Below are 27,353 nucleotides of genomic sequence, written 5' to 3'. Positions count from 1 at the left end.
AAATATATGTATTGTAAATATATGTATGGCAGTAAAAGATCTCTGTATTGTATTAGTGACCCTGCCCTGATTCTAGTTATTGTAAATGGGCTGCAGCTGTGATGTCCTTGATTGGGCAGCAGCTGTAGCCCATGGAGGTAACTGAGATAAAAGGGGGCGGGGTGGTCAGGGAGAGCCTTGGAGAGGAGCCCTGACTGAGAACCAACAACACCACTGCTGTGAAGATCTGCTGTGAGAAAACCACGCAGAAGGTATGAGACTCAGGAAATATGATATGCAACAACATGAATACAACATTTTATATCACATCTTTTGATTCCTTATGTCAAATGCCCTGTTTTAATGTCTATTTTGATGACCCATAAGAAAATGCCAACTGTTCCAGCATGACCCTGAGCCTTATGCTTGCTTCTATATTACCACTAAGTACTTCAGGGTGCAAAAGGGAATGTGCAGATGGTGTAAGACATTGAACAGTACAGAATCCTACCCTGACTTTGTTGGTTTAAGATAGACCTTTATTTTTTCCTTTTAAACTGAGTGTGCATTACTATATTTTGTGATATTTGCTCCTACTGCCACTGATGTTGAAAGCTTTGCCACTGACATGAATGGAAAGAGGATAAGACTCAGAATGTGCTTATGATATAAACTTGTGATTAACATTAACAGCTGGTAGGGGTTTTTTTACGCTAAGCCTCATAAATACAGCTGAGAAAGCATTTATCTGAAAGTGGAAAATGAGGGCTTAGCTAGAGCTGTGCAATCTTTTTGTAATGAAACCCAGAACTAGCCAGATTTGGGAGAGCTGCTAGAGGTCTGACATTCAGGCCAGTTTTGCTAAACCCTCAGTGAACACAGTGGATTTACAGTTTCAGATGAAAACCACATACAGCTCAGCAGAGATTTTGGCTGAACGATGCTTTCGGCTTTTGCTCAAACTTGAAACTTATTGGGTGTGAACACACAAAACCCTGAACTTACAAGGCAAAAAAAAAAAAAAAAAAAGGCTGGCATGATTACCACGTGGGCAGAAACCATGCAGGACTTGCAGAACAGAAATCCAGGCACTGCAAGGGGTGGTTTGGGGGAAGATATGCTGGGCATCACAGATGTAGAGATCCCAAAGCTGTACCCCCATCTCAAGTACCGGACAGAGGGGGGCAATCAGGGGAGCTCCAGCTAACCATACCAGGCACCCCATGACAACTGCAGTTTATCCCACAGCACTGACATTAACACTGCCTTTTATAATATGTGCATTGTATAGTAGGTGGTGATTTGGTGGTTTGGGAAGTAGCCAAGGAAAGAGACTCAAAGTATAGTGAACTTCCTTCCAAAATTGATGTTGAAATTTGGCTACCTGAAACACATTACAAGTCATGGCTAAATCAGTAGGGTATTAAAAAGGAAATGACTCTTGAGCAGAGAAGTTTTGCTTTTTGCCTCTCTTGCATTGTAATTCTCTGTCCAGCCCTAAAGTGACTACTAAGCTAAAGGAAATTAAAGAAAAGATGAATAGAAAAAAATCTCAAGCTGGGTCAAATTCATCCCCAGTGTAACTTAGCTCAAGTAGAGTTAAATCAATGGAGTTCCACCAGGGATGAATTTGGCTTGTTGTCAAAAGGAAATGAAGCAACTGTGCCCTCATTTACAGCTATCAACTTAAACAGAAATTTCATTATAAGGGAATTTCTGAAAACAATTCCTAGGTAAAAGAAAATTGCTAAGGTTGAACAGCATATGTGTTTGGAAATTCCCTGAAGTCCACAACTGTCTGCTTACTTGGTAGATACAAAATGCCAGTTAATTGAGTGCTCACATTGTTCAAAAGGTCTTTAAAAAATCAGAGAAGACTATAAAATGAATAAGCAGATTGTCTTACGAAATCTTCTTTCTTTGTTTTTCCTGTAGTGAATCTTAAATACTCAAGCGCAAAAACACTGTTAAATTAAAAGTAGGAGGAAAATTGCAGATAAAAACAAAGTCAGGAATATATTTTTTGGTTACCTTCATATTCTTTACTTTATTTTCCCAATTTCATTGTAAAAGTAAGGTAGAATTTAAGCTGCACAATTCTGCCATTTATGTTCTCCAGAGTGGAATCTGAAGAGATCCTGTGAAGCTCCTCTTTATTTCCAAATAAAATACTGAATTAAATCTTACATTTAATACAGACATTTCCAAACTGCTTCCTTCCTTTTCCTATAAAGCTACAATATCATTAAGATGTAGTTTTTTTCTAAGAGGAATTATGGATGAGAGTTCAGTGATCTGTTATAAAAGTTGTAGATTAAGATAAAACTAGGCTAAAAATCCCCAAATTTGACTTTACAGTTTTGGCTTCGAATTGGCAGCAAAAGTTTCAATCAGAATGCAAAATATTTGCAAGAGATTTTACACTTGTTTTGAAGGATGCTTTGAACACCTTTAGAAACTTGGTCTCACAGCCTAAAACTTGCATGTAATGGATAATGCAGAATATATTTCACGTTAAAACCTATGAACACAATGAAGCTAGAACTAAACATATTTTCCAAGATGCTGTTTTCCTTAAAATGCTGAGGATTCTGAGATGATGATGATATTTTGTGAATGTGCCATGACCACGACTTAGCTTGTCCTTAAAAATATCTGCTCCTTGAAGGCTTGTGAAAATCCTGATCTGAAATCTTAATCTAATTGTCAGCAACTCTAAGGAAGGGTCAGCTTCAGGTTGACAACACCACCAGAGGCAAGTCCATCAGAGTCACCTAACCTAAAAGGTAACTTTTAGAAAGATTCAGCTGCTTTAGAACTGCATGCGGAAAGTATATTAATTCAGCTAGTTGTGATGAAGTAGGAGTGCTGAGTATATCCTGAATGTTCTCACATAGCAAAAGCCAAAGAAAATACTCTTAAGGCTTCTTAGGAGCAGGTTATAAATCACTGGAAGATGCCATTTTTCTCAGGCCTAGCTCTTATATAATCCAAGTATATAATCTTGGTAAGGTATTTGGATAACATTAGCAGAAATGAGCATTAACTCATTTTAGGCAAGACAATTTCTCTAGCCAAGAGAGGCACCAGAAAATCAAAGGCTTCAGCAGTTTTCCACATTCACAGGCTAACTCTGAGGCTTCCAATCAGATCTTGGTCCATCAATCCACTTAGATGTGTTTGTGAATAACAACGCTCACCTGTGTCACAGCAGATACCACAGCAGATGTCACAGTCGAGGCAGCCACAACACACAGAGCATCACCTTACAAGATCAAAAAGCTTCAGCCCAAACAGAGTAACACCATACCTCATCAGAAGACTTGAGGCATCTCCCCTTCTTGTCCTTCAGCCCAGCCTTTAATCCCCTCCTGCTGATGCACTGCACCTGTGTGCCCTCTGTTCCCTTTGGTGGTTGCTCAGTGCCCCTGGGCACTCCATGGCTCATCAGCTCCAATGGGATTCACCTGCTGCTCACAGCTGTGCCCATGGGGGATGAGGCTCAGCCCAGCCCCACCCCAATTAACACAAACTCTGTGCCTGCACACCTGTCCCTCAGAGTTATTAGCATAGGCATGGTCCCATAGTAAGATTTTTTACATGCTTATTTTCTCACAATCATATGTTGTTTGTTTTGTTCTATTCCCATTACTAGGAGTAGAAAAGACGGGGAGAAATAGTTTTTAACTAAGTAGCAGAAAAAGACTAACCAGTGAGATGTAACTGTTATCATGTGTAGATATAAAACCACCGAAAAAACAACTGTGCATTTCAATTGTTATACTATGAGCAGAGAAGAAGAAATTTCACTTTAAAAACTTTGTGCCATCATTTGCTTGCAGTGCAATGAGATGACAATTGAGCAGACAAGGACACAGAGATCTTCGGTAACAGAGGACAACAGCTAGCAGGCCATGCTAGACCCCTGACTCCTTATCACCTGATTTGCTGTCAGATTCTGCAGGCTGAACCTGCAAACAGATACTTCAAAATCCATGTCAAACATAAAGAGTCAGTCTGGCTATATGGTTACACCTCTGGAAAGCTGAATTTCATCTCTTTCTTTCACATATGCCAACTATTTAACAAAGCAAAAAGACAGATCTACAGAATGAAGACAATAAACTTTCCCAAAGTGGGCAAGCAGAGATTCATGTGCCAACTATCACACCACATTAAGAAGAAATATGTGGTAAGACTCAATGTGAGTCAGTGTAAAATGGGCTGATTCAGAACTTCACCACAAAGGCTGCATCCAGCAAAGTTCTGCTGGGGGCAAACATTTCCCAACATACTCATACTGTTGGCAGGAGTGAAAAATACATCCACTGGCAGCAAATGAACCCTTTTATTTTACAGAAAGCATTTTCAAAAGCACAAACAGGTTTGTTTCTTTCTTCTGTCTTAAATGGGAGCAATGGTACACCAGAACACAGTGACTTTTCATCTGTAAGGATGTGAGAAATCAACACTCAGCAGTCAAGTAATGTTCTGCTCAAAGAACAAAAGCATTTAAAAGGGCTGCCTATCAGCCTCCCAAAACTTAGTAATTCTAATTCTCATTGCTACACATTGACTTCAAAGATACTCACAGTTTGAGTAAGGCAAATACTAGAGTCGATACTGTGAGAATCAGCCCTAAGAAAGGAGAAAAAAGTGGCTTCAGTGGTGACATACTTTCAGCAATCCCATAAATCATTTATGCATGCCACAGATTCAATTAAAGCCAATGTGCTCTAAAGTTAGGTTTGTGTATCCACAACAGCAGGATTTTCACTGAAGGTCATTCATCTTTGTGACATTGAAGTGAATTTCTAGTTTGGATCTTTTCCTTGTTTTTCATTTTAAGGTTAGGGATTAACATTTTCAATACACTGAGTTACAATTGCAGTAAGCACAGCTTCTCTAGGCATCTCCTAGTAAAAACATTTGCCTCCATGTCTTCATTTGTGATTTCTGACAAAAGGCAAAGGGCATCTCAAGACTGAACCTAAGACTGAAGTTACAACTCAAAGAACTAAGACTGGAGTGGTTCCTTTGAAATGCACATACTTTAAAATATTTTTAATTTTGTAGGCAAATCTTTTATTTTTTAATAGCCTAGTTAATCTTGAGAGTAAAAAATGGGCCACATATGGGGAAGGGGGAGCAAAGGAAAGAGAGTGGAACTTCTTCCTAGATTACTGTACTGTAACTTTCATGCTAAATGATAGTTCATTTAAGAAATTCAGGCACAGTTCCCACTTAGGAATGAACCAAGTACAAGTAGCAACCCCAAGTGTGAAAATTCTGCCATCTCTTGAACCAGAATTTCAGCAGAACATATCTGAAAATATAACGCTCTGCATATTTAAAAAGAAAAAAGATGTTTGCATAAACAGTAATACACATCCATGCATGTTTTTAAATAATATCTTAATCCATGCTAGTAATACAAAGCAATTATTCACAGATTTTCTTTTGGATTTTCCAGAATCAGAGACATTTAATGTGAATTTCTTTCAAGCAGATTTCAATTAGTGCTTTACCATATTTAATTCTAGGTACATAATCCCCCAACTGAAAACAAAATCCAAAGTGGAGGAGAATTTGTTCAAATTTCATTCCAAAAATATTTTTGCCTCCAAAGCTTTGCTAGGAAAAAAACACTCCTGAAAATGATACAAATGGTTTTGACATTAGGAAAAGTAAACAAGCAAAATAAAGATGGAAAAATCATGCGGTCAGTTTGCAAGTGCTGTTTATTGTTTGAGGCAGGGTTAAAGCCTTTTATAAAGACAAGAACATATATGCAAACAGACTGAAAGTGACATTAGGTTATTCTAAACATCCCTATTCCAAATCCTGCTGCCTATAACATTGCCATAGCCAAAATGTGTGGAGGCATTCAAAACAGACATCATGATAGGAACAAACTAAGATTGCTGTTATTTTGGTGACCAAAACAGATGACAAGTGCCCTAAATATTTCTATTATTATTTTTGATTAAAGAAAAAGGCATGTAGTTTTCATTTATCTGGTATCTCCTCAGACTTGCCATTTGAATTGGCCTTTCATTTGTGGTCATGTATGACATTAGAAGAGGCATGACCAGTGGCTAGAACGTGCTTTCCAGACACCATTCAAACATCTCAGAGCTCCATTTGAGCTACAAGTGGTGTGAACTGGATCATTCTGTGTTCATCAGTGGTTTTAAGTATCTGTTTAAGATTTATTATATACTTGCAGAGTGAGCAAAGGCTTCCGTTTACTGAGTGAGGCCTAAAATGCTGAGCAGCAGCAAGCTTTCCTCTGGCACCCAGCCAGTGCCTCACTATTTCACCAGTCACATCTGCTTTCACCACTGCCTTCCATGTTCAGGTCACTTCCACCTGTAATGCCAGCTGATAAAAGCCCCCAAGGTAGACAGTTTCTAAAGACTAGTATGTTGTTTTTTTAACCAGGAAAGTGAATAAAGACCACCAAGTAATTTCAAACAAACCAAGAACAGCTAGGCATTGATAGCTCTCAGCTGGGATCAGTTATGAATGGGTTTGGAACAGCCAAGAGGTCAGAATTTTTGCATATTCCTTGGCCAATCCCATCGTATCAAGTAGAATTTAACACAACATATGCATGAAGTATGAGACTTTATTTTTTTCCAAAGTAACAAGTTAATGATTCTAAATATGTCCAATCTCTTTATCAGAAAAGCAGAAAATTCGCCATGCCTTTTTATTTTCTTGACTGAAAATTTGATAATAGCCTTTCTTACATAGATATCAAAAGGTAGATATCGTCTCTCTAATATATTAGTAAAGCTGCTAATTATGCTAATTCCACCAGTTGCCTTTGTTGACCTTTTTCCCCTCTGAATAATCACACCCATCTGGTGGCAGATTTATATCACTCCTTTTAAGCACTTTTTTCCCCAAATTTAAGCATTTAATTATAAACATAATCCCTAAAAGTTAGAAATAGCTTGTGCAATAAACCAGGAATAATACACACTATCAATATCACTAACAAGGACTTCCAAGTGTAAACAGTTAAGCGATGACAATTATTTTAGAACATAAAGAAATGTTCACTTTTCTGAAGGTAAGAGCTAGTAAACATGAAGATGTGATTCAAGAATTAGAAAAATTTGTCTGGGAAATTATAAAATCCTTTTCCTTTGCATATAAACATCCATACAAATTGACAGTGCTTTGCATGGCCAAAATGATGTCAGGATATATATTTTTCCTTGCTGAAAGAAAAAATAATCCATCTAGGCTCATTTTGGGGGGTGGGTGGGTGTGCTACCAAACTGTGAAAGGATTTGTGTAAGCATGTACGAGACGATAGAAACACAAGCACTTAATTCACAGGGAAAAAGAGAAGAACAGATAAGGGCTGTTTCATCTGAAATTACAGCCCCTCTCCTTTATAAACACTCGGGTATCAGCGGCACTTTGGCAGAGCAGGCCAGGCAGAGATAAGGGCGTGCTTTGGGAGGCGCCGCGGATGCAGCGGGCTCGGCCCAGCCCCAGGTGTGACCCTGCTCTCTGCAGCACTCGGGCCAGGCCATCCATCACCGTGCTCCCCTGCCAGCCCCCTGCTCGGCTGCAGCTGTCTGTCACGCTGGTGGATGGGACCTGCTCAAAGGCAATCATGTCAATCTCGATGTGACTACTCAGACTAAGATAGAAGGATGATCTTGACAGGCTTGGCAAAGTCAGCAGAAGGCACTAGAGGACTTTAGTTACATGCTTAAAATGTAAATGTGATTTGTGCTTCTCATGTGGAGGGATTGAAGAGGCACCAAACAGCACTGTGTTTTATAGCTGGTCATCTCGGATGAATCTGTTGCCCTCGGAATGTTTTCCATAGTAAATGTAGCGACATTTCCCCAAAATGCCTACAATAAAAAGGAAATGAATTACAGTTAGGATGGAAGTAGAATAACATGCAATAAAGCACATAACTTGGGAAATTTGAAAGAGGGAAAGGAGCATTTTCTCTTGTCCTGCAAAAGAAAGAAAGTTTGTGCATTTCAAATATTCAGTATTGCCATTTCAATCAGCAGCATTGAATACACTTGAAAAATGTGTTTAAATACCTACATGAGTTATCCTGTTAAACATACATCCATTAGTATCTTCAAAACTAGAACTAAATGACACTGAAACATTATACAGTGTGTTTTAAACCAGAGTACTTCTCTCCTGCTTCTAAAAAACCACAAAGTCTGGGTTGAAATTATATTTTGTGCTTTCTGCTGTCTCCCTGCTATGTGCTTAAAAAATTTTCCTGATGAATGAAACCAAAAAGAAAAAAAAACCCAAAACAAACAAAACAAAACAAAAAAAAAAAAAAAAAAAAAAAAAAAAAAAAAAACCCAAAACCTCAACAGCAAATAATGCCAGTTATTGTGGATCCTGGAAAAACCTGTCAAACTTTTCCAAAGTCATACTGCAAGCACCTAAATCATCGTTGTTTTCAGTGACAGAGAGCTGAAGGGAGTGGCTGAAATCCATATGGGAAGCCATCGACAGACACGGGCCAGAACAGTTGGCCTCCCCAGACTCCAGCATTTTTATACATACAAATAAATATTCAATAAAAACATTTTCAAAGTATCTCTCCAAACAACACTGCAACATCCCATGAGCAAGATACAATTTAATTACGCTAAATATTGGCACATGTGGGATGCTTTCAATAATTAGCCATAATACTGGTTTTGGGAGGCAAGGCACATTATTCACAGTGAGTACATGCAGAAAGATGCCTGAGGAAGGCTTAACTGCTGTGGGTGAGACACACATACCTGCAAATCTCACTACCTTATTCAAAAGCATCCCCTCTGGTGGTACTAAGTGGTATGTGAAAGCGTAAGTTCACAGTTACATCCCACCTGTGAACATGCTCAAAGATGCTAAATTTTACTAGCAGTGTTGCTCTTTGAGCCCTCAGACATGTATACTCAAATTAAAGTCATCTCCCATGAGCAGAAAGAAGGTGGAAGGGTCTCCTCTGCCTTGGGAGTGTCTTACCAGAGCAGTCACTGCAGTATCCAGCTCACCTCCATAAGGGCAAACATAACCTAGCCCAAAGGAGACAAGCACTGCCTTGCATAAAGGGTAAAGAAGGGGGAGGAGCAGATCTTCAATTCTTTCTTGCTTTAGATTTCCAGAACTCACACAGCTGTTACTGTTCCCACTTGCAGTATGAATTAACTATGCAAGCTTTTATATTCTGTGCCATTGTTTTCCAGTATAGTGTCTGGATATAGTTAAGATACATAAGATAAGATACTAAAGCTTTGGAAGGCATGGGTCATGAAGGATTAATCTAAATCCATGCTCTTCTTCCTCTCTAAGACATCATGATGGTAACACGCTCCTATGAGGGTTGTGGGGAGGAAATAGATCAGCCTGTCATTTGTTGTGAAAAACACTCCTCTTCAGGATAATGCAAATGCAGTGGGAACTGTACAGTGCAGTGCCTGATCATTTTCCCCTCCTGCACAGAGCTTTCTTCAATAATTTCAATTTCAATAATTTCACTAGTCAAGCAGTTTCCACATGCAAAGGATGATAACAGTATTCCTAAACAAGAGTCTAATGACAACCAAATTATTCTTTCCCTAAACAGATATCCCAAGTAGGTAACAAGGACATTCAGAGCTCAAAATGCAAAGGATACGAGCAGTTTATTAACAACATTCTTTGGACTCCTTTTTCACTGGCATCGATAAAAGTCTTGTTTGAGGTCTGCTGCATTTCTTAAGGACTGGAAGCAAGACTGTTTATAGAGATGCTGGTGAGAGAGTGCTGTTTGATGAATGCTGGAGACTATAGCTAGGTGTCAGTGCTTAGAAAATGAGGCAAGGACATGAGGTATTAATATTGTCAATGATCTCCTGACAGGAAAACAGATACTGTATTCACCGTCAGATTTAAATAGACATCAAGTGCATTAATGACAAAAGGGCAGACTTCAAACAAAGGGGGCTGTATGGTGCTGTGCTGAGCCAGTCTCCAAGTTGGCAATAACCTGATCTGAAAAGACACTGTCAGGGCTACAGACAGGCCTGGGATTGTGTGCGGTGACAGAAAACAGAGATGCTGACAGAGATACCGGTGCCATATTATGCCAAGTATATTCTAACACTGTCTCCAGTCCTAACTAAATCTGACATCATTTCCTATCGCTTATAGTATCCTCCACTGCTCTGGCAGAATATTTCTCCCCAGACATCATTACAAACTCCACTGTAGTTTTAAAGTTACTGGCAGGCCTGTGCTGTCGTGGAGGCTGGGTCTAGAGGCCTAAGGATAACCTCAGTCAATCTAAATTTGGAGTTTGCTGGAGAAGTGCTCTCATTTTCACTGATATCTCAGCTACTTGAGGTGATCTGAACGCTAAAGTGTGAGGAGCTGTCACCTTGAATAAAATCCTTAAAGTAAAGACGCTCTGTTCCCGGGATGTTCAGCAAAGATGTCGGACAGTCTGGCAGCAGGAAATGAAATCCAGCTGCTGCTGCTCGCCTGGGGATAAAGGTGCTTGGGCTAGTGACAGTTAAAGTCAGCTGAAATTTTTGAAATCCTGCAGCCTACAATTGTTTAAATTAAGGAAGTGTTGTCTCCGCAGAGATTCCCTACCCAGGCGCACAGCTGTGATTCGATTGCCAGGCATATTACACATGCTGCTCAGAGAGCCTTGATAAAAGCACAGTTGAAAATGTTGCCATGAGACCTTGTTTATCATGAAGGTTATTTGTAAAACAATAATCTTGCTCATAAATTAAATGCGGTGACTGGCATGGTTATTTGTTTTGCTTTGTTTTTCCTCTTTATGTCCCACCTCCCTTTGGCAAGTACAGAAAGCTCAGAGAGCTGCAAAATGTTTGTGTGCTGCAATGAGAATTTTGATGCTAAGATATGTCACATGTGAATTTAGGAAAGCTACTGCTTTTTTTCTGCCTATCTGCATGTATTCTTTCCTTGCAGGGCTGGGAGTACACTTGCTCTTTTGCACACAGACAAGGGAAAGAATGAGGGGAAAACAATACATCTGTGGCTGTTCTTGTGTTTTTAATTAAAATATCCAGCATTGGCCATAATAAGCTAAGTATACCCCCTATACATCAAAACAATACACAGCATCCAGAATGAGGTTTCTGCTCAAGGTTCTTAAGAAATGACAACACAAGGTCTCTTGAGGGATCATCTTCCCTGAATGAGGCTTCTAATTTTTCTTAAGTAGCTGATTCTACCATCACCACAAGCTGTTAGAACTATAATTATGAAAAAACTGCATTGGGAAGAATCATTTTTAAATTCACTCTTTATCTTTTAAATGTTTCCATCCTTCGGAATGGATGTTCTAATTACGCTGGGTAAGTAATGACCTTGCAGTTGCTTGCATGTGTTGTGGTATCAGTCTTTCTTCACAAACACATTGTAATGTCAGCAGCACCAGCCTTTCCTTAGCTGAGGGAAAACCCAATTATCCAAATAAATAAATACATACATGCATGCATACTAAAGCATGTGAAAAAGTTCAAGTCATGTTAGCTCCTTTTAAATTTGGCATGTTTTGCAGAGAGCTATGGTGCTTTTAGACCTCTATACGCTTTGCTAGAGCACAAAAAGGTTTGCAGATGTATTATATCACAAGTGGCAAAACCAAGTTGCAATGGGAAGTGTTAGACCTATAGATCATACAGCCTTAGTTAGTTACAGCTCAAAATTCATCTCAAGCTGACAGTGATCTAAGGGAATTGTTGTCAGGTAGCATCTTGTTGCCTTTTTCCTACCACATTAATCCTCCACATTTAGAAAAACCCACCTCTCAGTCATCACAACTTGGGCAGCTTCCAGCAACACGGCTTCCTCCAGTAGCATTCAGTTTTCTTTTAAAAGTAATTACTATAGCTAAGTAGTCAAGCCAAAAAATTTTGCCACCCTCATCAAAACCTATTGCCACATCTGCCCAACATCCCCACCAGGCACCCATTTTAACATCAAATGTTTTTAATAAGCCCCTCTGCAAGTGAAAGCAGCAAAGTATCCACAATTAAATGTGTTTGTCAAACGCTGGTCTGCAGCATCCATCAGGGAGTGGATTTCAGCTAACAGCCTTCTGCCGGTCTCTCACATGGACTAACCACAGGGCCTGCCACCAGGAGCTGCGGGCAGACAGAGTGTGCCACTCCATACACAGACTCAATATTCTACTGGAATTCCACTTCACCTAACTTTAATTAGAGCACAGTACCTAAATCCTCCACTGCCAATTTGTGTTTGATCCATATTCATCTCTTTTCGCACAACCTGCTGTTGCATAGTTTTGCTATGGGCTATTAAACAGCTGCCATGTTCCACCAAGAAGCTGGGTGCATTTCAGTGTGGTTATACTACCAATCTGTAAATTGTTTTGAGACCCTTCAGGATGAAATATCAATGCCATTATAATTTTTTTCATAGGCACTTGGGCATATTCAACAATTAATGAACAGAAGCTGTGAAATTCCCTTAAATATTAATATAAACTTCCTATAAAGGAAAGTAATTCCCTACTGACAACATTTAGAGGAGAATAAATACCTATCTATGAACAATTTAAAGTCTATAATGCTACTAATTTAGGCAAAACACCTCCATGAGTCAAGTTAACCTAAAGCTCTTAAAAATCTTTTTATCTAAGTGATATGTAAAGGTGGGGGAAAAAAAAAAAAGAAAACAACAGCCCAAAAGCAAACCCTTTTGTACAGCAGTTTAATAAGTTTTCAGTTTGTATTTATCTACCTGGAAACTCTAACAACTTTAACTAGCTGTCTAGTTGACAACTTATTTTCATTTCCTTTTGGTGAAACAGAATACTTGTTTCTATGGAATACGATCCAGCCTATGAATTCTCTGACACAGGAATCTGAGACGATCCCTTGGAAGACAAGAAAAGGTGCAAAGGGCCATCTGGGTCACCAGGCAGCCCCCAAAGCAGCCAAGTGTGTAACCCCGAGAGATGAGACTTGCGCTCTGCCCAGCAAACACAGCCCTGCCAGCGTGGGGAGGATGAGCTCACAAAGTGCAGCGTGACACAGGACAGCAACACAAGAGCTGCAGCTGTCCTTGCTCATGGGATGGCTCTCTGGCTGCCACCATTTCATCTGTTTGCTGCAACCACATTTCCAGATTGCTCCCAGCTGGAGTCAAGACACAGGAGCTCGACTCCTTAAACCAGAGAAGAAGTAGCAACAGAAAGAGGAGAATACAACTGATAAGAAAGCCTTTGGTTGTACCACAGCTAAATGCTGTGGAAAAGAATCGTAAAATTACCTGAAATATCACAGCAAGAAACAAAACCCAGATAAATTACCTAAAATATTATCATAACATACTCACAAGTGCTTGCATAACAAATGCACAAATATTAACGTTCCTTCTACTATAAACTAGTTAATTTATTTTTAAGAGGATAGAGAGGGTAAATGTAAGCAAAAATGATGCATAAAGTAGCTATGTATAAAGGGGTGAGGTTGTGCTTGAGAAGTCTGGGGACAGAGCTGGCTGTGGCTAAGGCAAAATTCCTTCACCAGGGCCACAGTCCTCACGGAGTGTTCCCCAAATACTCCCAAAGAAGTGCCTGTGAATTAGGGATTGTGGTCCATTGCAGGTTTCCTGGAGAAAGGAGACATATCTTCAGTAGTAAACTGAAATAAACTGCTGATCCCGACTCCCCCCTCTCTCTGAGGGTAACAGCACTCAAGGAAGGTAACCTTCCCATTCAGAGGAGATGAATTACCCCTGCTCTGCTCCCTGCACAGGGATGCCGAAAAATGATAACATTTTCCTCTGGACACCCTACAGCACGGGGCACAAAATGGTCTTTCAGACTGAAAGAAATTACTGAAAGACACAAAATCAAATCTGTATCCAGTCTACAGCAATGGTGTTAGAATTACACACCTAAGCTAGAGCTGAGAGGAATCACAGAAGGCAAAGTAACACACTGAATTATTGCAAGTATCCTGCACAGACAAGTGCTGTGACATGTCAAGTCTCACTGGCCTGTTTGTGGGAAGGGGGAAAAGGAGGGGAGTATGCAGGGAAGTGAGAGTAGGGGAGGGGGGAGCAAAGCAGTCAGCAGGGAGGGGATGTTGGAAAAATTTGCAATGAAGGTGATAGGAATACAAAGATGTGAAGTTTGCATCCTGGGCCAAGGAAGCTGCATAAATGTTCAGTGTAAACTAGCAGTCAAGCTGATGTGTGATAAAGTGCAGCCTGCTGTAAATACACTTCAGGGCTCCCAGTGCAACTAGGGAAGAAACTTGTAATTTGGAAGTGGTGGGAGAAAGAAAAAGTAAAAAAAAAAAAAAAAAAATGCACTGCAAGCTTTTTCTCACATAATCTGTTACTGGAAAATTGAGAAGCTTGTCCAAGTCCGTGGGAATAAGCTGATGAGCTGATACTTAATAATAAACCATATTGTGTCATGGTGCGGAGTCATCTAGATCCATTCAGGCCACAAACTATATTACTTTATACAGCCCTGGCTGACATACATTTAAAGCCCTCTACACATTAAGGAGCCATTAGGCTGACAGATTAAAAGTTATCTTGGAGCTAATGTTTCCATTATGCGTATCCTGGCAGTGGAACAATCAACACACTGTTCCTCAGATGTCATACTTTGTTTAAAAAAAGGGTAGGGGGGAGAGCAGGGGGAAAGGAGGGTATCCTTCCCTCCTTGAATGACATTGACATGATCAGCTTTGATCTGGGCATGTACTGTCTACAGATTCTTTACTGTTGGCTAAAATAGGAGCATTTAGGGCATAATACTTTAAATCATTAACCAGTTCCATACTCCTCTGGGTATCATTGTTACAATTTAAGGTTCTGCACTTGGGATTTCTTTGGAATCTTTCCATGCTCGTTGTAACTATCATCAGAGAAATATGTTGGGGGGTTGGAATGCCTCTTCCTAGTGAAAATGAAACAAAAAATACACAACCAAATAAACAGAAACTCCAAACTAAATGCTTTTGTCTCTTCAGCGTACCTGTACCTGTTTTGCGCCGTTACTGTCATGGAGAGAATTAATGCTGACTTTATAATTAAATACTTGCTGTGAAATATGTTGCAAAATTAGAGCAGACTTTTTTTTTCAATTACTCAGACTCATAATTTTTGTAGTTTGCTAGATACTGTAATCAAAGAAACCCAAGCGCACAGAAAGCATCAGTGCGCCAAATTTTAGGGGTGGACTGATGCTTACATTTGGATATACTGAACACCCTTGAAGGAGATGGAGGAGAGGAAGTTTGGGCTCGCAGCCCTCTGGGTCTCGGTGTATCTCATTCTCTCATCACGGGTGTGGATGAAAGCAGAAGAGTAAAGCCAGACAAGGGCGGTCAATGTTTTAATGGGTAAATGCTCTGCCCGCTCGGGCCCCAGCTGTGCGGGCGGGCCCCGGACACTAGAGGGCAGCAGCTCTTTGTGCCAGCCCCGCCGCGCCGAGCCGAGCCGCGCGGGCGGGCGGCGATCGCGGGCGGCCGCGCTGAGCGCGCCCCGCTGCCGCCGGCGGAGCCCTCAGTGCTAACAGCGCTGCTTCGCAAAGAAGGCAGCCTCTCGCCCGGCAGCCCGCACTGTAACACCGCTGCTCCTGAAGGAAGGCAGCCTCTCGCCCGGCAGCCCGCACTGTAACAGCGCTGCTCCTGAAGGAAGGCAGCCTCTCGCCCGGCAGCCCGCACTGTAACAGCGCTGCTCCTGAAGGAAGGCAGCCTCTCGCCCTTGCAGTGGTACCGGCTCTGCTCGCAGCCTCTCGCCCGGCAGCCGGGCTGAGCTGGGGAGCCCCAGTTCGTGCGCTGGTGGCGGGGCAGCGCTCCGAACAAAAGGCTGGAAATGCTGTCGGGGGAGAGGCGGAGGCATTTGTTCCTCTCTCGTATTCACGGCGTAAATGCCAGCGCTGCTTTGAACCACCTTTCTCTTACTTTCGTTAATGCAACGGTGCGACCGCCGAAGTGATGTAAGAGGCGCTTTTTACACATTCAGAATGATGGAGGAAAAGGAGGTTTTAAAATCCCTTCCCGACCCTATACGAAAGTTCAGCTGTTCGGTGTACACTCACCATACAATTAGGAGATTTTCAGTTAATTTGGCTAACATATGCAAAAATGGCCTTTCTGCTGGCTGCTCTATTCTTTGGGCTACATTCTAATAATAAAACTTACACTACTCAGCAATGGAACTAAACCGTAAAGAACGACAAGGTCATTAAGAAAACAAAAAGTGACTATAATTAAATCATACTTCACAAACCTTAACCATGCACAGATTGCATTAGCAGTAAAACGCGAGAGGAAAAAAGAGGGAAGTAAGTTCTTTTAGTAACAGTGATAGAATTAAACAAATGTACCATGATTTATGGGGCAGAAAGCAAACTTTGGAATAATTGTTCGGAAAGTCTGCAAGCATTCCAATAAAATTACAAATTCTTCTGTGAAAAAAATTTGAGCAGCAGGGCCCTTCTGGAGAGTTTAGACATAAATTTGGCTCATCTCATGAGTAAAACTTGCTTTTGGATCTCAAATGTGTTCCTGCTGCCTGAGTTCACATTAGGGGAAAAAAAAAAAACATAGAAAATTCAGTCTGGCTCAACTGGTTTGAAATTTCTCAAGAGAGTCATCTGAAATAAAGACAAGTTGCTTTTTATTTTTAAAGCTGGGAAAGAAAGTCTCTCAAATAAAATTAAAGAGCATAATTAAATAGTGCTGCTGTCACATTATGATACAGTTAAGGGAACCGTCTTCGTCTGCCATTACTTGCTCCTTTCCACAAGCCCTTCCTCAGAAACAACAACAACAAAAACTTAAGTAATTGCTAATGATAATATTAGTATGATTTTTCCTAATACAAAAATAGATGTTTTTTGAGAAGCAGGTACAATACATGGCCCTGGATTCTCTTGATTTCCAGCAGAACTTGAAGGCATCTGGCACTTTGTAAGTCACATCCAGAGCCCACAACAACGGGTGAGCTCCTTTCTCTCTTCTGTCACTATTACTATTTAGCATCAAGTGTAATCAAAACTGCATCTGGATCCAAACACAAAGTATTCAGAAAATATGTAGTTCTCTGGACTAAGTCTGGGCTTGCCTCTTAGTAGAATTTTGTTCTCTTCTATATGACATATAGCACCATCTGCTATTGCTAAATAGTTACTGGCCATAGTCTAGTTCCCGACCTGCCTCCAGTACTGAAAGCCAAAATATTGTCATCGTTTTCTATCCTCAACTCTTTTCCCCTTTCCTCAGTCTCCTTATAAAATATGCTAATGGGAGGGGGCTGAAGGTTGAATCACAGGGGCCAGTAGAACATCATTTACAGGTGCACTTTTATTCTCTATGGAAGCTTTTGCTAAAGATAAAAAATTGGGGACTAAGAAACAGCTCGAGAGGCACATTAAAACCCCTCCACTAGGGTCAGAGTCATTAAAGTTTAGTTAAAGAACTAAAGACTTTCTAACAAGTATTCTGCTTAGTAAACATTTTCCACCAGAGCGTGGCTATTGGTGAGAGCTTTTGGAGTGTGTCAGTTAATCAGTATTCGCCTGCTTTGACAGCTTGAAATATTACTCACTTATTTGGCTGGTTCAAATTTGTCAGACTTGACTATGTCACAAGTTTACATGTCCCCATATGAAAAAGGAGCTCACTGACAAAATGTTCATGATGGACTAATAAAACACATGTGGCTAGAAAATAATCAAGTAGCAGTGGTCAGTTATCACTCAGAAGGACAAGAAAGGAGTGAATGTCTTTGAGACTACCAAGCTGAACAGGAAGGAATAACCTGTTACTTTACCAAGTATCCTTTAAATGGTTAATGGAAGAGTAAAATCTCTACCACACTCAGAGATTTATTAAATCGCTTGGTTAAAGCTGCATATATATTTTGGATGTGTTGAGTCATTTGCTGGTACAAAGAAAAGAAAGGCTTAAGACAGAAGCTGTCCCTCAGTCCCGAGAATGTTCTGCAGCCAAGGAAGCCTCTTCTGCCACAGGAAGGCCATTTAGGCAATGCTCTTCACCTCTGCTCTCAGAGTGGGTGCTATTAAAACAGAAAGTCCTCTGAAGGTAGCAGGTAGTCTGGGATTAGACCATCACGTGAATTCACAGCAGGAAAGCCAGTCACACACAGCCACTGTTTGGTTAAATGTATTCAACAACAGGGCACACGAGTGCTGCTGTTAAGCCTGGGGCACTGCTGAACAGCACAAACTGCCCTGCAGAAGACCTCAAAGATCTCAGAAGTAATAACAAAAAATTATACAAGAAAGATCTTTTCAGGGATAAGGAAAGCTTAACCACTTACGTGTGTGCAGTGAACCCTGTGGTCCTTTCAGAGAGGCTCCTGGGAAGCAGCGATATGCTACTGAAGTATTTCAGTCTTTGGGCAAAACAAGCTTGACATCCCTGTTGGCATCTCTGCTGAGAACAGACACTGGCCTGACTCAGAAAACATCAAATGTGACTTTCTGCTAGCTGTGGCAAAGCTGAATACTGAAGGCAGGGAGGAGAGGTCACAGAGGAAGCAGTAGTTAACGGGGTAAAGTGAGTGTTATAATCCCCAAATTGCAGTAGGACTGAATGTTTGCAGACAATCTGCCTGTCTGTACCAAGACAGCCTCATTTTTCTTTCTTCTAGGAGAGGGTTAAGTATAATCTGAAGCCTGGAAAATGGCTGCTGTTGATACTAGTGAGGCCTTCTCTTTAACTAGATCCTTCAGGAAAAAACAAATTAATCAACAGCCAGCTGAAGTGGGTTTAATGATTGCATTCTGCATACAATCAGCTTTTCCCTTTTCAAGGGCCATCAATATGTCAAGGGAAGACATATCTGAAGGATATAGCTCTTAACATCAAGGTTATCTATTCTCCACAAGGCTCCCGCTCCTTACTGGGCTGATACTTTACACTGCCTGTGTCTAACATTTTCATCAACTCTGCAATCAATCAAGGTAATAATGTTGTGCAAAAAATCAATTAACAACGCAATTAAACTTTCCTTATTATCTCAAAGGGCTGAAATAATACCTAAAGGGAAGATAGACTCACTGAATGCAGACATCCATAACCCAATGTGAAAGTGAATTATGAGGTTAGACAGATGCAGGCATGTACTGGCGCTGTTATTTTCAAAGGGATATATCTCATCCAGGCAGTGTATCAGTCACCACCAATCCCATACCCTAAAATTCCAAATTACTTTTAAGAAATATACGATGTGCAATATCCATTTCATATTCTCTTTTAGAGATAAACCCCCCAAAATCTGAACAGGAGTATTATTCAAAGACAAAATGATCTTTCAGAAAGAACATAAAATATAAAAGCTATAATAACATTTACATCTGTATACCACCCATGTCTGTAAATGCAGGTCATCAATTATACCTAATCTGTAGTGAATAAGGAACAGAAGAAGCAGCACAACATTTAAAACCCAAAGGCTCAAATTTGCAAATACCTTGCATCAAGTACACTGAAAGAAGAGCCCCAATATAAACACATGCAGCAAAACCAGCAAGGACTTAACTATCATTCCCTGAAAATAAGACAGAGTGCCTATATTATTTTGTAATTACATTCAATCCTCATGGAAACAACATTCCCAAGAGCTAAGAGTTTTAAAATACATTGAAAACAGACAATTAACCCCTTGCTGTTGGGAGGATTTGGGTTTTAGCATAAAGATGTTAAGGAGAGAGGTGCTCAGCACACCAGCACAACAGAGTTAATGTAGTTGGGAAGCCAGGTGCAATAGCTTTGTTTTGAAGATGACTGGATAAGGATTTGAGGGAGGGTGGGGAAAAGAGGAGAGAAAGAATACATCTAAAATTAACTATGAAATGAGTGATCTTACTGCTCCCCAGTGACAACCAAAAAATATTATACAAATAAAACGACCGTGACCAAGCTAGGTATTTTGTGGGGTTTTTTGACTCCTATAATTTTATATTTCACAACCTGAGTGTTTCCCCTCAGCCCCCCCTTACTCATTTCCCAACATACCCACACACAGTCTTCACCCTAGGTTGTTGTGATTTAACATTGGCAAAAAGATAATGAAAATAGAAAACACTTAAGGGAAGCCTATGTCAGAGTGACGAGCTAGGCTTACATCCTGTAATAAGCTCAGGAAAATTTGGAAGCAGAAAAGATTTCCCTTACACACTGCACTTTGAATTCCTCTGTTAAAGGACGCTCCATTTGTCTGTGTAAGCAGAGGTGTTCTACAAAGCTGTTCTCCCAGCAGGGTTTGCTTAAGCACATAACAGCTGCAGTTTAGAAATGGCCTATTCTTACAATTAGCTCATGTAGTGCAAGTGGCTTGTTTGGACCAAGAACATCTTTTTTTTTTTTGTTCATAATTCTCCCTGTTTTTGTCTTTGTCTTGTACTTCCTGCTCTTCCCCCTGTTACCCCTATCCTGTAGAGTCAATCATGTGTGAGATACAAATAAATGTGACTAAAATTTTCCACAATTTTTGAAACATTACAACTTTCCTGCATGGATTTGGGGCACTAATATTAGCCCAGGATTAGAGAATTCAGCCACTCCTCTCTTAACCTTTAGGAACATAATTAATATGTTTTCATTTTCAATGACTTCATTGTGTGTCTATCAACTGGAACCATTCCTGCTGTGTATTTGATTCCACTGACGATGGGGTGTGTTGGATTTTAAATGATGTGCTAGCACTTCTGTTCCCTATATACTCTAGTTTATGTGTTATTCATGACTTGCATTTGGAGACATGGATGATACACAGATGTAAATGTTATTAAAGCTTTTGTGTTTAGATTCATTGTGAAAGACTTCTTTGTTTTCAGATAATTCTTTTAACCATCACAAATAACCACCAATACATGAAATTGTCTTGAGACATTTTTCTTTCCTGTTAAGGTTTTTGATAAAGAGAATTTTTTATTCTCCCTAGTGTTCTCTCATCATCAAAATAAAATACAGGATAAATTGACAGACAGCAGTTACACCTGCAGGATAACGTAGAAGTAAACCTTTTTGTCATGTGCTCATTATACAAAATCAAACCCAAAAGTTACTTTATTTTTTTAATAGCTGTCAGGACTGTGGCTCCCAGTTTAAAAAGGCTGCGACTGGCATTATTCTCAAGCTGCTTTCACCCTTTAACATCACATTTTTATTCCTGAGGAATTTAAAAGGAACATGGTAAAGAAAAAGGTATTTCACCAAATCATGGCTTCCCATCTCCTTTTTCACTTAAACTAATTTTAGATGATTAGTTTTATAACACTATTTAAATATTTTGAATATATGACAGGCATACTGTGCATCTTTGTTGCACTAGTACTATGTAGGAAAAAGCTCAAACACAATATGTACTTAAAGGCTTGGTAAACATCAGCCTTGGAAAACATCACCCAGACAGCAGTCAGAAGTAATTTTTTGTGATGGACAGATAAAACAGCATTAAATTTTTTCATTGTTACTTATTAAGGCAAGGGGTGAGCAGGTAAATTTGTGTGTCTGGACTGGTAAATCTTCAAGACAGTTGTGTGAGGTTGCTATATGTAACTACATATATGGCTTTGAACTGAAACAAAAGAGCTCTCAAAAAGCCATATTTAATCACTAATAATCCTGTCAATTGATAAATCCTTTGATATTTTCTCTCAATGAAATTGAAGCTCACTTAAAACATGAAGTCTTGGAGTTGTCACATTTTTTGCTTTAAAAGAAAAATTTTATAGCATATATTTTTACTTTTTATGTCTATTTTATCCATTAAGCCTATAATAGTAGCAGCCTCTCCACAGAACTCCAATATTCAGAAATCCCAGCAAAAGGAATTTCTTTGTCTGAAGTTCAAGCTTCTTGTAAAAATCTGACGCAGACTAATTTAGTCAAAGTATAATAGTCTGATCAAGAAAATAACTTGATAAATTTTCTTTTGCTGGAGTAGTGTGTTGGATAGTGGTGGCTTGCACTCCCCAATGTACCATTTTACAGAGAACTTCATATTTTGTTGTGAATAGTTATTGAAAAGAGATTTTTCCATCTGACAGAGAGAATCAATCTAATGTCACCCACTCTTTACCTCCAATTTTCTACTAGCACCACCTCTGTCTGGTGCAATCTTGTAAATGTTTTACTGGAGATACCTGCTGTTTTACTTCACCTGCCACTAAAGCTTACTGCTCTAGAGCAGTTTTGGAAAGCTGCCTTTGAGCTTTATGAAACAAAAGACAATTTTTTAAGCTGAACCAAACTGTAACTTAATTCAGCAGGACACTGCAATGCTGCTTCTAAGTCTTTGATGCTTTATTGAGGCAACAAGGTTCCAACCTTTCTGTCCCCCAGTGAAGACAGCTCAGGACTACTCAGCAGAGCATTTCTAATGGCCCAAACCCAGTCGTGGCTCAGCTGCCTTGCACTGCATTCCAGGCAAATTCTAGCCATAGTGGGCAGTGGCCATGCCATGGAAAGAGTAACCCCCTCCCTAGTGCAGCACATAGGGTCAGCACAAAGCAGAGTGTCCGGAGCATCATGATTAGGCCATACTATGAGATTAAGAAGCTGCAGTATTTGGGACAGGGTAGCAGAAGAGGGGAATTAAAAGAGGCCATTTTTGTGTGGCTTTGTCTTGCGCCACACAGTTCTTCAGCCTTCACAGACTGTCTGGCCAATGTGCACATTTCAGTCTTTTACTTTTCATGGTGTAAACACCTACTTATTTTTGGGCTTGCTCAGAAATGGAAATAGCTTGTCATCCAGGGAATAGATGAGCAACATTTTCATATGCTCTTCAACAATTATTTTGTCATCAGGAAGCGGTGTATGATAAACATGACACCATAAATCTACAACATTATTGAGGCAGATACAGAGTAATTCACAATTCAATATCAGTAGCCACCTTAACTGAGTAGAACCTGATGCAACATAAAAATATGTTGAGATGAATTTGTTAAAATAACAATTTTAAAAGGTCTGCCTACCATTTCTATCTAACCAGAAGCATGTTCACTGCCTGTGAAATAATATAAGATTTCTGCTCTCCTCCAACGCACTTTTCTATGGTTGCACTTGTCTTAAATAGCCTTTGGTAAAGGCTTGGAGATCTTAAAATAGGAGGGCACTCATCAAACTTTCACCAGATGACTCACTGCACTGTTAAGAGCAGTTATTTAAATGTTTGAAATATTTTAGACAGTTGATGAAGTCAAGAGAACCAGTTCAGCCAATCACCAAGAAAGCAAACAGTGACCCACAGGATTTCAACCATCCTCCTTTTCTGATGTGTTTTCACCCTACACATTACCAGAAGCTTTATGAGACCACTTTAAACCATCAAGGGTCCATCCAGGTAAGGTCAGCCAAAAAATGGGGTACTAAATGATATTACAGAAAGCAGGTACAAGATGTCCTTCTTTTTTCTCATGTATTTGAATTTTTTGTTTAACAGGGAAGAAGTCTGTCTTCCTACATAAAAACAAATGATATGACAAGGTTTTTCTTGACATAAAGAAAATAACTTCATGTGGTCTTTCCCATAGCCATGCAACTGTGCAGGCCTGGTGAGTGTGGCAGTCTTGCACAGCCTCCTTCTCCATTTATAGCAAGGATGGTTAAGTTCTGGACACACATGGCTCTAAAATTTATTGATTTCAAGTGCAATTAATATCCAAGTCTCTGGGAAGCTTATATAAAGCTATTACTCTGTTCAAAGGGGGAAAAAAAAAGACCATCAAATGGTTATACTGAAAGTTATTTTTCTGTTTTTCTTTGTCTCAAAAAAGAAAGGGGGAGATGACTGTTCCATAATTATAAATCTTCTGAAACTGTAACTCAGGAAAAGACTTTTCAAATAAAATGTTTCCCAGAAAAGAATATTTGGCAGCGGTTGGCTCTTGTTTTCCCTAATAACCATTAAAAGTCTGCCCTAGTAAAGCATTTTACTGCAACGTTTGAAATGGTAGAGTTTACATTTTATTTAATGAATAGTTGCAGAGCATTAAAGCAACATCTCGTTGGCAAAACAGCTCCTTATCCTCGCTTTGTCTCAATTGGTTTTTTTACATTTCATTTTCAATGACATGTCAGCCGTCTCTCACCAACCTCAAAGGAAAGTTGAATGCGGGGCTTACAAAGTTAAGCTGACATTTGCTCTCTTCCAATAAAAAATATTTAGTCCATTAAACATAAATACCTGTCATTATGATACATGGACTGGGTACAAGCCTCCCGTTTCCCTCTGATGTTTATTACATCCAAACAACTGCAGTGCCTGCATGTTTTCAACTTTAGTGTATTGATTAAACTTTTAAATGGCTGCCATATAACCCAGGGACATCAGGAAGATTAATTTGCGTCAATGTTCATCTGTAATTCATTAGCCATTTATTCTTTACAACCACATGGGCTATCAAGAAAATGCAGGCCATTTTTCACTCTGCACAGGCTTGGGAACAGATCCTGAAATTTGTGCTGCATACAAATAAGCTCCCCAGGCCCGGCCACTTAAACTGCTTGGCTTTTCAAAAGTTAAAGTTGGGAATAACAGCAGAAAAAAGGGAACATAAAAAACCAGAAATGGACAAAATATACGTCCTCAGGGTACTAGGGATTTAACTGAGTTTGTCCACTGTCTTTTCATCCATGGATTATGGTTTCTTATTTCAGTCAGATTATAATAACTGAAACTTGTTACTGTGCAAAGGCCATAAATAAAATGAGCTGTACCCCCCTCTAATATCTTCTAAGATGCAGTTTCTTGGAGAAAGCTAGAAAGCAGCAGTGAAGTATAAAAAGCTCATGCCTCAAGGAGGTTGTAGCCGTGAATCTAAGAAAAGGATGCAGCTTTAACCAACTCTCCCATTTATTGTGGATTCCAGTCTTGCCTTTATTTGGGAAAATGGCCAGCTAAATATTGGTATGTTTCCTTAGGGTAGAGGGAAGCCATCTGGCTCCTTGATTTGCCCTACTGACCCCCTTGGCATAGTATGAAGTGCATATTAAATAAGGAAAAGGAAAGAGAGCAGCCATAAAGCAAACAAAAATGCACATGAATTTTACATTTACAACATGGAAAGATCAATGAAATGCATCCTGGTTCCTTTCCTCTCTCTACCTATAAATTACAAAGCAGTGTCACTCTGCTAGGTAAAGGCATAGTGGTACAGCAACAGAGTCATTGAGCCTAATGGTACCAATCGAGATTCCAAAAATTAAGATCTCATAACATAAATCCAACAGGTTTCCCTGTTGCAAACAAGAATATAAACATAGTAGCACCCTGTAAGAAACACAGAAATCTTCACATAGGTCTAATACATGAGTTAGGATGTAATCATCTGTACTTAACAGCCACGGTCACTATGCTGCCATTTTAAAATGTGGATTATGCATAAAAGAAATGAGATAATTTGCTTCTAAAATCAGTTATCAGCTTACTGTTAAACATCAGCCTGGGTGAAAAGAACACTGGAATGAGCATCCTGCTTAGTGTAACCCTCCCCATGTAAGGCTGATGCCATGCCCAGCCTATTCACAGCCTCAGCAGCCTGGATCTCACCACAGGCAGGACACTGCTGGGGGAAGCAGGAGCCTCTCGTCACCTCCAAGGAACACACAGGAGGCAACAATGCATTGGACAGACCTGAGCTGTGGAGCAGTGATAGATTTTGGCCTACGCCCTCCAGCAGCTCCAAAGAATTAAATGCTGCCCTGCCATTACCTTATCACCAAAAATTGACCATTTGGGGCTTGTCTCTGCAAGTTGTATAGCAGTGCTTTTATAGACAATCTGCAGGTGGGATTGCTAAGCAGCACTTCTGTCAGTTGGCTGGCTTGTAAGTGCCCCAAAATAAGTGACCCAAAAAAAAAGAAGAAAGAAGAAAATTACGAGATACACAGGGATATACTCAAAGCGACTTTTGGATATGATTTTGTATTTTATTACATGCTTGAAATTTAGGCTGAGTTCATCGAAAGATTCATTACGGTTCATCAATCTCACAAGCAAACCTGAGCTGATTTGTGGTTTCATTTTGCACAAATACTTACTTTTAATAGGCAGGAGAAAATTAAATGAGTTTTGGTCAGATATCTGGATTCCTTTGAATCTGAAAGTTGAGTCAAAAAGAATGTTGGGAAATAAGCCAGTTTCAAAGCCATATGTACAAGGAAAGAAGCCCATTTATCCAAATCTGGATAGCTTTATGCTGTACACATAACCTGAGTCGCTCTGTTCTGCATCTGCCCCACAGCACAAGATGAAATCTCAGCTTCAACTTTTTATTTTGGTTTTCTCGGCTTTAGTCATACCTTCAAAATAATTTAAATATAATTTGTTTGGAGTAAATTATTTTTCTATTATGACAGGAGACATACCGGGAACTTCACCAATGACAATATGTGGATAACTAGTGAGTTGAAAATATTGCAATATTTACCTAGTCTAAGTAGAAAAAATATGCAGTGCTAAAACTGTAACTTAAACTAAGAAAAGAAAACCAAATCATAGCACAACTGTGGAGTTTCTATCACATCAGAAAAAAAAGAGTTAGTATGCAAAAGAATAGCAGGTGTTTTAGAACAGAGCCATTATAAATTCAGCAGAAAATTTTTCAAGCTTACTTCTGCAGATGCTGAAAGCTACCTCATGGTGCTCACTAAACAAAGTATTTCCTTAGAAACTTTATTCTTTGGTGTAAGCATTAACTTGTAGTAGAACACAGTTAAGATGCAGCCAGACCTTGGGGTTCAGTCCTTTAAAGTTCCCAGTATAACACATCTGAAACACCAATGACACAGTAAAGGAGTCGAAATCCCAAAAGGAGGCTCACCAATCCCAGACTCTAATTAAATCTTGACAAATTAGGTACAGCAGCCCAGGGGATCACAGCCATTGTGCTCACGCCGTAAAGCCTGTGTCCTGGGAATGTCCCTGGCAGGCTGCGTGCCACGGCCCTGTGGCACAGGAGCAGGTTATCTCGGCTCACCATCACACCCAGGCTCTCTCAGGCTGCAGCAATCTCCAAATGGGAAGACTAGGTGGCTTTGAACTCGCGCTTACTCCGGGGGGGCCTAGAGCAGCTCACTCAGGACTCAGCCATTTGTTTTCATTTTCATATAATGATGTGTCTAGCTCTCATGGTTGCACAGAAAACTGTATCAACTCGAACCATATGTTAACTGAGGCAGCAATATGTTCTTAAATTGGCAGACAGCTCAAAATGACAGTTCAGCAAGATGTGAACTATTTTCAATCATCTCAATAGGGTGTTAACTCTAAACCCTAAACATTGCCTGTATATATATTTTGTTAACCATTTCACTACTAAATACCTT

At 39.9% G+C, this 27,353-nt stretch overlaps 1 protein-coding gene across 4 annotated transcripts in view; it reads right to left on the bottom strand.

The window, feature by feature from the left end:
• Positions 1 to 5,702: 5,702 nt before the first annotated feature.
• Positions 5,703 to 27,353, bottom strand: part of LRMDA (leucine rich melanocyte differentiation associated) — a 641,685-nt gene continuing 620,034 nt past the window's right edge. For all 4 annotated transcript variants that reach the window (XM_063163848.1, XM_063163845.1, XM_063163844.1 and 1 more), the window contains one exon: positions 5,703 to 7,862. In XM_063163848.1, coding sequence (XP_063019918.1) covers positions 7,783 to 7,862 — 80 coding nt within the window. In that variant the 3' untranslated portion in view covers positions 5,703 to 7,782. The remainder of the gene's footprint in view (positions 7,863 to 27,353) is intronic.

This window comes from Melospiza melodia, chromosome 9 (assembly GCF_035770615.1).
Source record: "Melospiza melodia melodia isolate bMelMel2 chromosome 9, bMelMel2.pri, whole genome shotgun sequence".
NCBI lineage: Eukaryota > Metazoa > Chordata > Aves > Passeriformes > Passerellidae > Melospiza > Melospiza melodia.
The sequence above is the reverse complement of the archived record's forward strand: the minus strand, read 5'-3'. Positions and strand labels throughout refer to the sequence as shown.